We start from the raw sequence: 14,735 nt of genomic DNA on the forward strand, positions 1-14,735 counted from the left end.
GCAGGAACGTGTAGTCCACATTGACATGTCAAGTTTTTTAAGAAAAAAATGCCATAATCTGACATAGTGACTTTCGTAACCGACAATAAAAATCATGTGATCTTACCAGGGCTTTAGTTACTAATGTTACTAACTAAAGTTTTTTTTTATTACACTTCACTTCATCTAGTGTTTTTTGCTTTCTATTACTCTACTTTTGCACTCGTTTTGGAATGTTTAAAATTGAAAGGTTTTATCTTTTTTTTTTTTTTATTAATATGGCACTGAAGTTTAAGTTCAGATTCTGACATATTGAGTGCGTTTTTCTTCATTTTAAATTATTTATTCCACTCTATTGTGCCTTAAATTTTCAACATAAACACAGCTTGTCTGTGACTGGCCCTAAGAGGTTATTTTTTGTGATACATTGAGATACTTTGTTATTGAAAACGTGAGGTGCAGTCAGTAGAATGTGGTGCTCCTTTTCCATTTTATTGCATAATTCCAAAATTACCTCAGTTACTCTCCCTCATGTGGTTTTAAAACTTTATAATTTACTTTTTTGTTGGACACAAATAGGTTACGAACAAGTAAAGGGTGATAACATAATTTTTGAGTGAACTACCCCTTTAAGTGTTTCTTGTAAGAAATGTTCTGTAGTTTTGGCTTCTGACATTTTAAAGGCGTTAACGCTTAAACTTGGTTCTGATTGGCTGAAATTGATTTTGTTGTTATTGAACATCTGAAATTGTTATATATTTTTAATGGGTTTATTGTCAGCCAATTAGTTTTCAGATGTCGAAACTGCAGCATCCACTTATGAAAAATAGTTTTGTAGTGAGTTAGTGTGACGGTTAACACACTTGAGGTAAATGTAGTATAAACATGTCTACACCACGTAAAGTTAAGGGTCAGATTAAACCATTGAAAATTCTTGAAACCAAAGAAAATACTTCAAAAGGAAAAGAAAAACGCCATCAGATGCTTGCACAGACACTGCAAATCTCATACTATCCATCCTAAGTAGTATTCGAAAATAGTCCCAAATAATGTCCCAAACCATAGTATGTTGAAAAGAGTATCCCAAAGTTTCCCGGATGGTTTACTATTTCCGGTAAAAAGAAGCGTAAAAGAGCCCATAACAGCTAACAGCTCACAATACATTGCACGTTGGACGCGAATTTGATTATAACTACAAGCTCGGGTAAAAAGTGTAAACAAACTACAAACATGCGGACACGTGAGACCAACCGTCAAGAGATGCTTCGGTAAAGTGGTTTGAATGACTGTTAATCAATATCTAGTCAACTGGAACATGTTTAAACCGCGTTTTTCGTGTTATATTTCATCTGCAATAACAATGTGAACTTATATCAAGATATGTTTGGACATTTAGCCTACTTCATGCATTTCTGAATGCATAATTACCCAAAAGACTACTCAAACACAATTAATGTTTCCTCAAGTAAAAGACCTGAGGAGATTTCTCTGTATGAAAGCCTTGTGAATGGCAGATTATCCTGCTGCTGCTTCTCCAATAAGGTAGGTAATTAAATACGAAAGAAATGTGAATAATGTGTTGAGATGATTGACACGTAACTAAGCGACATAATGATCTGTTAACGACGAAGTAGTATGACCCAAAGCGTACAAACTCTTCTGTTACACGCTCAAAAATATGTATTTTTCTTTTACAAAAAAAACATACTTTTAGGACGTAGTAAAAGAATGTAAATTGGGACGCATCGCAAGTGGGATACAGCGCCTCACCGTGACCAAAGCGCGCACCGGGCGGAGAGATGCAGTGGGCGAGGTTTAGCTGTAACGTTACAAGACAAAAGAAAACGTTAAACGAAAACAAAAAGCGGGCGCCTTGATCTCCTGTCCAGCGTTTCCTGGCTGGTTTTGATCATATCTAATGGCAGGACTTTGTTTTTATCTCCAGCATTACTAACGCGCTGATTTACGAAGAAATGCAAATAAGGAAGAGCGGAAAATCACCTCCTCCTGAAAGAGCAGAGATTATTGAAGAGGAATGATCTTCTATTACAGTGTAATCGAGGTATTGTTTATAGTTTCTTCAAGACCAGAGGATACATTGAAGAACAGCGTATAGACGAGTACTCCTCTATTTATTTTCCGCAAATTAGATTTTATATGAGACAGTTTGTCGCACTTATAAGGTCATCCGTGTGTTCTCACCACCTTAGATATAAGAAAGGCTGTACATTTAATATCAGTTGGATGTTTTGGAAATACATTAACAAAAAAACAGCACCGGGCCTAGAATATAGTAAGACCGTGTTTGTATTTTGAGTGGGAAATGAACGGGTTTCAGTGCAGTACAACGGAGTGTCCGGCTGGTAGCGTCTGCCCCATTGAAGGTTTGCCCCCGTTACCGAAAGGACTGAGCGGCATCCTGAACTCCAGCGGCGGGTCCTGGCGGGACATTGAGAAGGTCTACAGCAAGAGGACCCGCATCCAGGCGGACATCAGCAAGTCCAGGGTCAGCGACTGCCTCGGACGCAGCAAACCGGCCAGTCTGGACGCAGCGCTGGCTGTTCTGCGCAAAGACATGGTGAGTGAGAGTGAGAGAGAGAGAGAGAGAGAGAGAGAGAGACCCGCCTGACTGCGCCACTTTAAATTACCGTCACCCGGACTGTGCTGATTATTTTCGGTCAATGACGAATCAACGGCAGATCTGATAAACACGACTATTTCAATTGAGCTTAAAATGTATGCCTAAATCTTGAATGTAATGTTTGTAGTCGCTTTAATACATTAACGACACTAGGAAAATTATCTATTGAAAATATTAATAGTTTTAGGCTTCTTCTACATTCAAAAACATTCAAAAATATTTTTGCTGCTTGTTCAAAATAATTATTTAAAATGAGCTGAATCAACACAGTTGTTGAGTTTTTTTTTTTTTTTTTGGGGGGGGGGGGGGGGGGGGGGGGGGTGGGTAACGTAATTGTTTTATGTTTAATCCACTTAAATTTGTAAAAACAAGTTAACTTAATTGATTTGTGTTGGGACAACATGAAGGAAGTGTCTGCAACCCAGCATTTTTTACAATATAGGCCTATGAAATGTATTTGATTTATACTGTATAAACGTAGGTAAAATAATAACAATTAGTTAGCTATACTTTTAAAACGTACATTATATATATAATAATAATTATTATTATTATTTTTATTATTATATTTTTTTTTTAGGTTTTTTTTTTTTAATATGCCAATAATAAATGTTTTTTATAGGGAAAAATGTATACAGTTTTCATTTATTCATTCATTAATTTTCTTTTCGGTTTAGTTCTTTATTAATCAGAGTTCGCCACAGAGGAATGAACCACCAACTTATCCAGCATATGTTTTACAAAGCGGATGCCCTGCCAGCCCTAACCCATGACTGGGAAAGATTCAATTACATTTTAACTTAAATAACATTAAATAAAATTAATACAAATATTAGGAAATGTGAAGTTTGCATGTTCTTCCCGTGTTCGTGTGGGTTTCCTCCGGGTGCTCCGGTTTCCCCCACAAGTCCAAAGACATGCGTTCTAGGTGAATTGAAGAAACTAAAATGGCTGTAGTGTATGTGTGGGAATGAGAGTGTATGGGTGTTTCCCAGTGCTGGGTTGCAGCTGGAAGGGCATCTGCTGCGCAAAACATGTGCTGGATAAGTTAGCGGTTCATTCCACTGTGGCGACCACTGATTAACAAAGGGACTAAGCCGAAAAGAAAATGAATGAATGAATGGATAAATAAATATTAGGAAATGCCTATTTTTGACATACATTTGATTTTTCAAAAAATAAAGCAATGTTTTGTACAGAAAGCATTTTCTGCAGACATTTGTAATAATCTTTTTAATAATAGCATAAAAACTTTTATTTTGAAATTGTATTAAAAACAACATGCTTAAAGGGAGTTTCTTCCCCTAATTATAATTATACCAGCTCATCATATTAGCTATATATAAATATTGTTGTTTATTTCTATAAATATTTGCTATTCAGATATTTGTGAATCCACACAGCTCATATCTCCTTGTGTGTGTTGCAGGTTGGACTCCGGCAGTTAGACATGTCCCTGCTGTGCCAGCTGTGGTCTTTATACGAGTCCATACAGGAATACAAAGGAGCTTTCCAGGACATCTCGTCCTCCCTCTGCGAAAGCTCCTTCAACACCGAAAACGGTTATTCTGAAGAAGAAGAGGAGGAAGACGAAGACGACCATGAAGCGGAGCGAGGAGACACACTGTTACCCCTTCCTCAGCCCACACAAAACTCCAGAGACCAGTGGATCAAAGACTCCTTCCACATCCCCATTTAAATCAAGCATGAGTCCTGGATCTGACATGCCACGATCCTCCGTGACAAACATGACCCTATTGTTTGAAGGACAGAATGAAACTAGGCCTTTATTTTTGTAGGATACCATTACAATGGATATTGTACGTTTGGAAAGTTGCCGTGTGAAGTAAAACAACCGGATGTGGACTGACAGGAAGAGGATGTTATGGCCAGAAACAGTCTGGGATGTTTAATGCGTATGGTAAAGCATGTATGGGTCAAAAACAAAATCAGAGACATGCCTTATATATTATTTTAGTATCAAATTCCTATATCATTGTGTTACATTACATAGATGTGTCAGATTATTACTTCTATATTTTCTTTATCACACATATACCAGCATTTAAGAAACTTTATTTTATTATATTATTTTTTTTTTGCCACTTGTGCTTTTATTAGTAACTTAAACACTGAATGTGCATTTTATACAAAATTTAAATAAAATATAAAAAATGTAGGCATCTGAGGGTATCCTTTTTTTCTTCTTGTGATAATTATGGTATTTTAACAATATTGACATGTACAGCAGCAAAGAAGGTTGTTTTAAAAGGTACAACAACAAAAGCACTTTTTGTGTATTTTTTATTATAAATTTCAGTGTAAACAAACATTTCACTTTATTTTAACTGCATAGGTCTGATTAGTAAACCTTATTAATGTATAACTAACATCAACAGTGAGAAATGTAACATTTTAATGGTAGTTCATAACTTGTGATTATTATTGAGTTACTAAACAGTTTAGCATGCTGTTAACAAATAGAGCGTAATGGTAAAGTGTTAACGAATAGGCTAAAGCACCCAAAACACTTTTACTTTAATCCAACTACATGTCAGTGTATAACAACCCAACATTGGGTTAATTGTTGGTTTTTTAGCTTTAAGTGAGTAGGTTAATGTTTAAAATTAATTAAAAAAAGCATCAGAAGTTTTTAGTTGTTATCTCAATTAAATCCATTAAAACATTTTGAGTTATTAAACATTAACTAAGAAATAAACATCCTTCTAAATGCGCTGGGTTGCTGTAACTCAGCATTGGGTAACAACTCACCCAGTAGTTTTTTTTAATTAACTACACTACCTGAAAAAAGTCACAAATACTGCAGAAGAACTATAGGAACCCATATGGACCCAAGATTGTCAGAGAAATCAGTCAAGTTTGGTGAAGGAAAAATCATGGTTTGGGGTTACATTCAGTATGGGGGCGAGTGAGAGATCTGCAGAGTGGATGGTAACATCAACAGCCTGAGGTATCAAGACATTTGTGTTGCCCATTACATTACAATCCACAAGAGAGGGCAAATTCTTCTGCAGGATACGTCTCCTCATACTGCAGCTCAAAGTTCCTGAAAGCAAAGAAGGTCAAGATGCTCCAGGTTTGGCAGCCCAGTCATCAGAAATGAACATTATTGAGCATGTCTGGGGTGAAGGAGGAGGTATTGAAGATGAATAGAAAGAATCTTGATGAACTCCGGGAGTCCTGCAAGACCGCTTTCTTTGCCATTCCAGATGACTTTATTAAGTTATTTGAGTCCTTGCAGAGATGTATGGATGCAGTCCTCCAAGCTCATGGGAGTCAATATTAATTCTTTTTCCAGTGCACCATGACTTTATATTCTATACTGTACATTATTTCAGTTAAGTGACAAGACTTTTGTCTCAGTAAAGTCAGACCTTACTGTCCTAATTAAATAGTTAAAAATCAAGGCATGATCATATTTTATTTTGGGAAGATGAATAATCTAGCATATAAGCATAAGCATAATCTAGAGGCCTTTGCCTTTCATATAAGCAACCTCTGATACCAAATGATCAACTAGAAGTCAAGTTATTATTATTTGTTCCTAAAACTTGGATAGGCGACAAGACTTTTGTCAGCTAGTGTACAGTACATGGAGCATTTTTGTAAAGTGTTAACAAACAATAGGCTTGCAGAACTGTGGTTTAAAATCAATATGCCACAAACACAATTGCTCCACTTTTACTTTAATAAAAGTATGGTTTATTTTCCCGTGGCCTGTTTATAACTAAAAGTTTAGTTATTTGATATTTTATTACCCAAACTCTCAAAAACGTTGAAAACAGCATATATGATAGAATCAGCCATTAGGTGGCACTCATTTCCTTCCTATAACTTTGTAAGGGATGTTGTTTTGAGTCAAGACGGAAATAACCGCTTGGTAAAGCATCGTTTTTCCTCATCGCTCACTTTAGATTCCTCTCCTGTAATGTTTATCTTTGATTCATACCAGGCACATGCCATCTGATTAAAATAATTATTCTGTTTGTACTAAGGTTCAGAGTTTTTTTGAGATTCTTTCTCATTTGGCCGCAAGTATAAACAAACTGTTCTTGCTAACTGTTCTTGTACTTATTAGGAAACACTGCTAGCTTTCTTTGAGTTTGGGAGAGATGATGATGAGAGGAACAAGCTCAGACACAGGCTAGAGTTTACTTGAAACTCTTCACATAACTGAAATAATTACAGTAACACAGGGACTGCATGTCCTATCATTTCCGTCGAAATGAGGTTTTATGAAAACTTTAGCAATGTAATATAGTCATGGTCACCATAAGTGTGCTTATATAAACTAAATGATGTGTACTTGAAAGTGTAATTTGGAAATTAGACAGCAAATTGTAGGTTTTGGTTTTGTTAGAAGCAAGTCTATACCAGTTTACTATCAGTATAATACTGCACCACAGCAGTATTGATTTTATATAGCAATTACCTACATTATAGCAATACAATTTCATTCATTAGCTGATGGCTATGGCCAAAAGTAAATAAAATCTGAATGAGGCCTATATTATTGCATATTTTATATCATCTGATAAGATTTTTGTAAAACTGTACAGTGCTGGGTTGTTTTAACCTAGTTTTCAGTTATAGTTATACATTATACAACTAGAATGTCTTTGTAATTTGCCGTTTAACTTAGCCAATTAATTAATTTGTTATTATTTTTATTTATTCTTATTTTATTTTTAGACCAAATTGATTTTTCCCAACTGAGTTGACTTAGGTATACAGTTGAAGTCAGAATTATTAGCCCCTCTGTTTATTTTTTCCCCAAACTTCTGTTTAACGGAGAGAAACTTTTTTTCAAGACATTTCTAAACATAATAACTCCTTTCTAATGATGGATTTATTTTATCTTTGCCATGATGACTGTACATAATATTTTACTAGATATTTTTCAAGACACTTCTATACAGCTTAAAGGGACATTTAAAGGCTTAACTAGGTTAATTAGGTAGGTTAGGGTAATTAGGCAAGTTGTTGTATAATGGTGGTTTGTTCTGTAGATTATCAAAAAAAATATATAGCTTAAAGTGGCTAATAATTTTGACCTTAAAATGGTTTATAAAAAATTACAAACTGCTTTTATTCTAGCCGAAATAAAACAAATAAGACTTTCTCCAGAATAAAAAAATATTATCAGAATGTGAAAAATTTTCCTTGCTCTGTTAAACATCAAAGCGGGCTAAAAATTCTGACTTCAACTATATAAATATTTTATTAATGCATATATAGTGTACATTGATTCATAGATATACATATATCCATCCAATAGAATCTTACTTTTCCATAAAAATGTCCTTTTTGAGGTAAACATTTCATTAGATTATTAAATTGTGAAAATTTTATTTGCTAAATTAGATTATTAACTTCTTTTTTCAGAAATATTTTAAGTTGCAATTGTATTCTTCAGTACACAACATATAAACCTATAAATCCTTTTTGCAATTGTACTCATGATATCTGATAATAACTAAAAACGTATCTGTTTTTTAATAAAACCAAAAAACTTTAATGTTTTTACACTGATAAATAAGAAAATGGTTCTTTTAAGAGCATGTTCTCAGAAAGCTTATTATGGAACTAAAATAGTTTCTTTTTCAGAATCAGAATCAGTAAGAGTTTTATTGCCAGGTATGTTCACACATACAAGGAATTTGATTTGTGACAGAGCTTCTACAGTGCAACAGAATTACAGAGACAGGACATAAACAGAAAATAAATACATTTTAAAAACAGAAGTAAGTAGTGAATGCAAATATACAGATTGACAAGTGTATGTACAGGTATATTACTGTATACAACGTTATATGTGCAGCTGTTATGTGCAAATTGGCATGTAAAGTGTGTTGTTAAATAAGTATATATGTGTATAAAAGTGTATAGCAAGTAGTGATGTTGGTTCCACAATTATTATCATCAAGTGTTCATGAGATAGTTTCTTCTCTCAGGCAATCCGTTTCTGTGTCAGGCTGTTCAGGTGATCAGTGATCTGTAGTGTCAACCAGAAGGTAAAAGTGTTTAAAGAGGCAGTGTGCTGGGTGTGAGGGGTTCAAAGTGATTTTTAGCAGCCCTTCTGCTTGCTCTGGATAAGTACAGTTCTTGGAGAGTAGGGAGGGTTGTACCAGTGATTCGCTGTCTGATCTATTCGACGTAGTCTTCGGAGGTCGGATTTGGTAAACCAGACCGTTATTGAAGTGCAGAGGACTGATTTAATGATGGAGGTGTAGAACTGTTTCAGCAGCTCCTTTTGAAGGTTGAACTTCCTCAGCTGATGAAGAAAGTACAGCCTTTGTTGAGCTTTTTTGACAATAGTCAATGCGAGTGTCGCACTTCAGGTCCTGAGAGATGGTTGTGCCCAGGAACCTGAATGACTCCACTGCTGCCACAATGCTGTCCATGATGCTTAGTGGGTGGAGAGCAGGGGCGTTTCTCCTGAAGTCCACTATCATTTCCACTGTTTTGAGCATGTTCAGCTCCAGGTTGTTGTGACTGCATCAGACTCCAGCAGACTACTTTCACCAGACAACTTTCTTTTGGTAGTAAAAAAAAAATCCTAACGTTATTTTTAAGAGTACCGCTTTGGTTGCATCTCTGACATTTATGTCGGTTGTGGTTAAGCAGGTGTATGAAGCACACTGCCATTCAGGATTGTGAAGATCTCCGTGCCCATTGCAGCTACTCTAACAGTGTGTGCTTTAAAATACAGCAGATTTTATTGAATGTTTCCGTCTGCTGCTCCAGTCGAAGAGGTCTTCTGTTTGAGTCTTTGCAGGTAAACGACAGGAAACAAAGTTCTTGGCAGCTTCACAGCGCTGAACATTCATCATTGTACCATAAGCCTCACGCACGTGTCAAAAACTTGCTCTTGACTCATTAAAACACTCACTGTACTTTCCACATCACTGTGTCTTCAGGGAGAGCGTTTCCCTCTCACACAACTGCTCATATTTGGTATGATGCCGTGATTAAGTGCTGAAAGATGTGGCATTCTTCTAAAGCTCTCCCATGCCTCTATAAATAAAACACAGATGTACAAGATATTGTTGGAAATTCTTACCAAGGTACATCAGTTAAAGCTAAAGGTCATGTTGCAATATCTTCAGTCACTTTGATAGGAAAAATATGCAGTTTCAGCACCTTAATCAATCTTACAGGCATAAATATTATGGCAGAAATCATTGCACACTTTTTTAAGCATACTTTTTTTCAGTTGTTTAAATATTATTTTAAGAAGACATTCCAATCCTTATAAAGGTGATTTGTATCTGAACTGCTCTACTGTTGGTCAAGCTTAAAACATCCGTTTTCTATTTTAATATATTTTTTAAAACAGGATGAATTTTCAGCATCATTCCTCCAGTCTTCAGTTTCACTTGACTTTTCAGAAATCAATTTAAAAACGCTGTTTTGCTGCTCAACCATCATTTCTAATTATTTTCACAATTGAACTGTTACATTTTATTATCTATTTTTTAAAATATGTTTTTATAACATTACATTTGTTTTAATAAAAAATAATTGATAAAAAGAATCAATTACCTTAAAAAACACTGCATACATACATAAATTCATACTCATATCACATAGTTTTTAGAATAGTTTAGAATTTGAACAGTATGTATCAATATTCACAGAAAATTGATATTTGCTGTTGGTTTACTCACCTTCAGATCATCCAAGATGTAGGTGATTTTTTCTTCTTTCTTAGATAGATATAACTTATAGATAGACAGAACTTATAGATAAAACTTACAGATTGACATAACTTATAAATAGATCGAATTTATAGATAGACAGAAGTTATAGATAGATATAACTTATAGATAGAACTTATAGATAGAACATGTAGACAGAACTTATATGTAGACCTTATATACAGATAGAACTTATAGATATAACTTATAGATAGATATAATTTATAGATATATATAACTTATATGTATAACTTATAGATAGATAAAATGTATAGATAGAACTTATAGACAGAACTTATAGATAGATATAATTTATAGATATAACTTATAGATAGATAGAACTTATAGATATATTTATAGATAAAACTTTTAGATAGATAGAACTTATAGATAGAAGATAGATAGATAGATAGATAGATAGATAGATAGATAGATAGATAGATAGATAGATAGATAGATAGATAGATAGATAGATAGATAGATAGTAAACTGTCCCCTTTAATAAATCAAATCCTCGTTTTTTACACATTGTACAGTACTCTGAGGTGTTGTGGTGTGTCATTATAAGGATGAGGCTTTTCTTGATCCACCTAGTGAGTAAGCATGTATTATGAATGAGCTCATGTCTTGCTCTGACACAAACCCAGCCTGTGAAGCCCAGCGAAGGGAGGGAACCATTTTGGAAAGTCATCATCGTGACCACAAATCACAGTTTCCCCAGCGGACTTAAGTTTGTTTGCTAGTTTTTACATGAGCAAACTCATATTTGTGCGTCTGAAATTAGTCTGCAAACTGTGTCCAACAACTCCCAAAACAAAACCACTGACAGTTTCAAACAATCAGTTAATCAGTCAATAATTAATTTATTTTCAGGTTTATAATGGAGTTAGCAATGTAAAAAGTTAGCAGACAGGACGAGTTCAGTGTCACCCAGGAATATGACTAAGGAGGTCACCGATTTGGATTCTAGGTCATCAGCTGAGCCAAATGTTTGTGCTCCCCCCAATCCCTCACACAAGCGCCACTGCTCCTTCCATCCCATCAGCTGCTTCTGTCTGTTTATCCCTCACTCTCAGACATCTAAAATAGATCCTGCGTAACTTGAAAAATCCCCTTGCCGACGTCTACTTAAAATACCCACCATGATCAAGGACTGGACAACCCCACATCGCTGCTCCAAATCATTAAGTTGACTAAATAATGCTTTGGGCAGCATTGTTCATTATTTGACACATTATACAACTCAGTACCATCCAAATTTAAGAATCTATAAGTTTGTTATTTCATGATAGATCTGACTTTAGCCATTGTGTTCTCATTAGATTTGTTTCCCTGTTTGCCTGAGTTGTCAATGCTTTAGTTTGTTTGTATTTGTTGTCATAGCGATTCATTATTTGACTGATTTCTATCACCTGCTCCTTGTTTCCTTAATCAGTTACAATACTTATTGAAGTCAGAATTATTAGCCCCCCTGTTTATTATTTTACCCAATTTCCATTTAATGGAGAGAAGATATAGAGGACATTTCCTTGCTCTGTTAAACATAATTTAGGAAATATTAAAGAAATTAAAATTTCTTTAAAGAAATAGGAAATATAAAAAGAAAAAAAAAATTAAAAGGCAGGCTAATAATTTTGACTTCAACAGTATATATATATATTTATAGACCTCGCAGCAAGAAGGTCGCTGATTCGAGCCTTGGCTGGGTCAGTTGGCATTTCTGTGGGGAGATTACATGTTCGCCTCGTGTTCGGTGTTCAGGTGCTCCGGTTTCCCCCACAGTTCAAAGACATAGGTGAATTGAATAAATTAAATTGTGTGTGTGTGTGTGTGTGTGTGTGTGTGTGTGTGTGTGTGTGTGTGTGTGTGTGTGTGTGTGTGTGTGTGTGTGTGTGTAAATGAATGTGTATAGTTGTTTCCCAATGCTGAACTTTTTACTATTTTTGTGTTTTTTAATGGATTTTTTTCTCTACTTTTAATGTGTTACATTTAGATCTGTTTTACCTCTCGTCATCCTGGTGTCTAACTAAACTTATTTGATTATTGGTTGTGTCAGTTGATCAAATATCTGTTCAGAAATATTCGGTGCATCTCTTCTAATTATGTAATTAAGTCATAAATAAAATAATAAATGAGTTTATATTACTTTTGATTCTTTCAGCAAATATTGATGATTGTTCAGAGTGATGCAGACAGTTTTAAGGTTTATTTATATCTTCTTTTAAATAAATAATAATTAATAAAATGAATTAGATATCAATGACAATTTTCAAAAACAGCATAATGCCCATACCTTCTCCGTCTTGCCTTGATCGTCTAATAACTGTATTTAAACAATAGGTTTGTGGACCTTGTGGAAATAAATGAAATAAATTAATCTGTAATACAGATTATTGTCTGATACATCAGTGCATCTCTAATGATAATAAATATTTAAAATTATAGAAATACCTATACAAATGTTTCTAATTTAATAAATGTACTTTTTACAAACTGTAATGTATGTGTAGTTTTAAGAAATACGCGATGACATTGAGAAGGAAAGGGTTCAAGTATGATCATTAAACTATTACACACAAAGTATTTATTTGGTAGCGCCATCCATTGGTCAAAAATGATGAGCAAATACCTTAGTTTGTTTATATAGTTAGTTAATTTAGTATCTTTTAGCAGTAAAATAATCACATTGGAAAGTTTATGTATCTGCAAACAAAATATAATTTCACCAAATACCTAATCATAACGTGTGTCCTCTTTTGACCCATACTGGGTGCATCTCCTGACCCGTCATCATGATCAATACCTTCAGTACAGCTCTAAAAACAACGAGGGAGGTTTTTGCATAGTGCTGCATCATAGGCGTGTTTGCATGACCCTTCCCATCTACTCCTGCACTTCTTCATCCACTTTCATCACTTCATTGTCAGACAGCTGGTTTTAAAAACACTTCACATCTCTTGACGCTCATTGACGAGAAAGATGAAGTCCTTCCTCTCGATTCCTTACGCACAGATGTTGCTTTTTGCACCAAGTCAACTAATTGCAATACACTGACAGCCTGCTCTGGTGTGGGTAACGTGATGCAGTAGTTTCCGTAAATGGTCTTTACTCGATGGCGACAGTTCGGTGGGACTGAGCCGCATGAGCTGCTGCTTGTGCTCCTCAGCAGGGACATTTCACTTCACGAGCCAAGTGACAGCCTTATTTTCGAGTAGTTTTTTACTTTTTGTGAAGTGGCGGGACAGTAGAAAGCTTATTTCCATGCGCCTGACTTCATTCGCGGATACTGCATTTCCTACAGAAGAATGACTTCGGTGTGGAAAAGGTTACAAAGAGTTGGCAAAAAGGCCACCAAATTTCAGTTCGTGGCTTCGTATCAAGAACTTGTCCTGGAATGTACAAAGAAATGGTAAGTTATAATTTCTTTTCCGTTATAGCACGCGTGCTTCCTAAATACGCAGTGCTGAAGGGCGGTTCTTCTGACTGAAACGGCTCCATGCGCGCACACGCTTGCTTTATTTTAGCGCCGTTATTGGAGATGATTCTGAATTAAACAATTAAACACATGACGGGATATTTGGAATGTATTTGAAACGCACTGGAGAACGTTGACAGTGACACACACACAGCACACCCCCACTTCCGGCTCCATCACTCGAGCTGTCAACGCTGTGAACATATGAACATCCATCGTGCTCAGCTAAGCTGAATAAAGTGCGGCTAATTATTCTTTCTGTTTTTATTTACCTGACTGTCATACGTAATATATTGTGGTACCAGAGTTTAGATATTGATTTAGTATTTTAAATTGAGTGGTGCTGCTTTCCTATCAGTTTAGGTGCTGTCATTGTTGGGTAATATTCAAAAATTAAATGATGAAAGCATTGAATTCATATGTGAATACCCAGGAACATAAAATATAAAGGAAAGTACTTTATTGCTCTTCATAGTACTTTAATGTTCTTTATTGCGACTCAAATTGAGTGTTACCCCAGCAGACACACAACGTCATAAGATATTATTAGGTTATATTTAAGTCGCCAGCATCTAAGGACAACGTTATTTTGATGTCCAATAATTACTTGAATTACTTGATATTTTGTTGATTTAGGATGGTGTTGGAAAGTGACCAAAAGCCAACGCTGAGCCAACATCTTAAACCAAATTCATTTTGAGGTCAAAAACTGACATTTATTTGTCAGGTATGGCAACCAAAATCCAACATCTGATAGATGTCATATTGGTAATGTCCACACAACATCAAGCTGTATCATTAGATGTTGATATTTGGTTGATTTTAGGTTGTGTTGGAAAGTGACCAAAATGCAACGCCTGTCCGGGTTCTGATGTCAACCCGATTTTCATTTCCAAACAAAATGCAACGTTCCACATCA

The 14,735-nt window shown here is 35.2% G+C and overlaps 2 protein-coding genes across 12 annotated transcripts in view; both read left to right on the top strand.

Moving 5' to 3' along the window:
* Positions 1 to 1,423: 1,423 nt before the first annotated feature.
* On the top strand, positions 1,424 to 4,751 carry fam89b (family with sequence similarity 89 member B). The gene is made up of 2 exons (XM_056466758.1): positions 1,424 to 2,557; positions 4,050 to 4,751. The coding sequence occupies exons 1-2, from the start codon at positions 2,303 to 2,305 to the stop codon at positions 4,317 to 4,319; spliced, it is 525 nt and encodes a 174-aa protein (XP_056322733.1). The 5' UTR covers positions 1,424 to 2,302; the 3' UTR covers positions 4,320 to 4,751.
* Positions 4,752 to 13,260: 8,509 nt separating this feature from the next.
* The window catches only part of ehbp1l1b (EH domain binding protein 1-like 1b), a 59,146-nt gene continuing 57,671 nt past the window's right edge, over positions 13,261 to 14,735 (top strand). For 7 of the 11 annotated variants that reach the window (XM_056466575.1, XM_056466584.1, XM_056466579.1 and 4 more), the window contains exon 1: positions 13,262 to 13,750. In XM_056466575.1, the coding sequence (XP_056322550.1) occupies positions 13,647 to 13,750 (104 nt within the window). In that variant the 5' untranslated portion in view covers positions 13,262 to 13,646. Of the gene's footprint in view, positions 13,751 to 14,735 lie in introns of all 11 variants that reach the window. The other 4 variants (XM_056466583.1, XM_056466581.1, XM_056466582.1 and 1 more) reach the window with 2 other exon arrangements.

Source organism: Danio aesculapii, chromosome 10, assembly GCF_903798145.1.
Source record: "Danio aesculapii chromosome 10, fDanAes4.1, whole genome shotgun sequence".
In the NCBI taxonomy this organism is placed as follows: domain Eukaryota; kingdom Metazoa; phylum Chordata; class Actinopteri; order Cypriniformes; family Danionidae; genus Danio; species Danio aesculapii.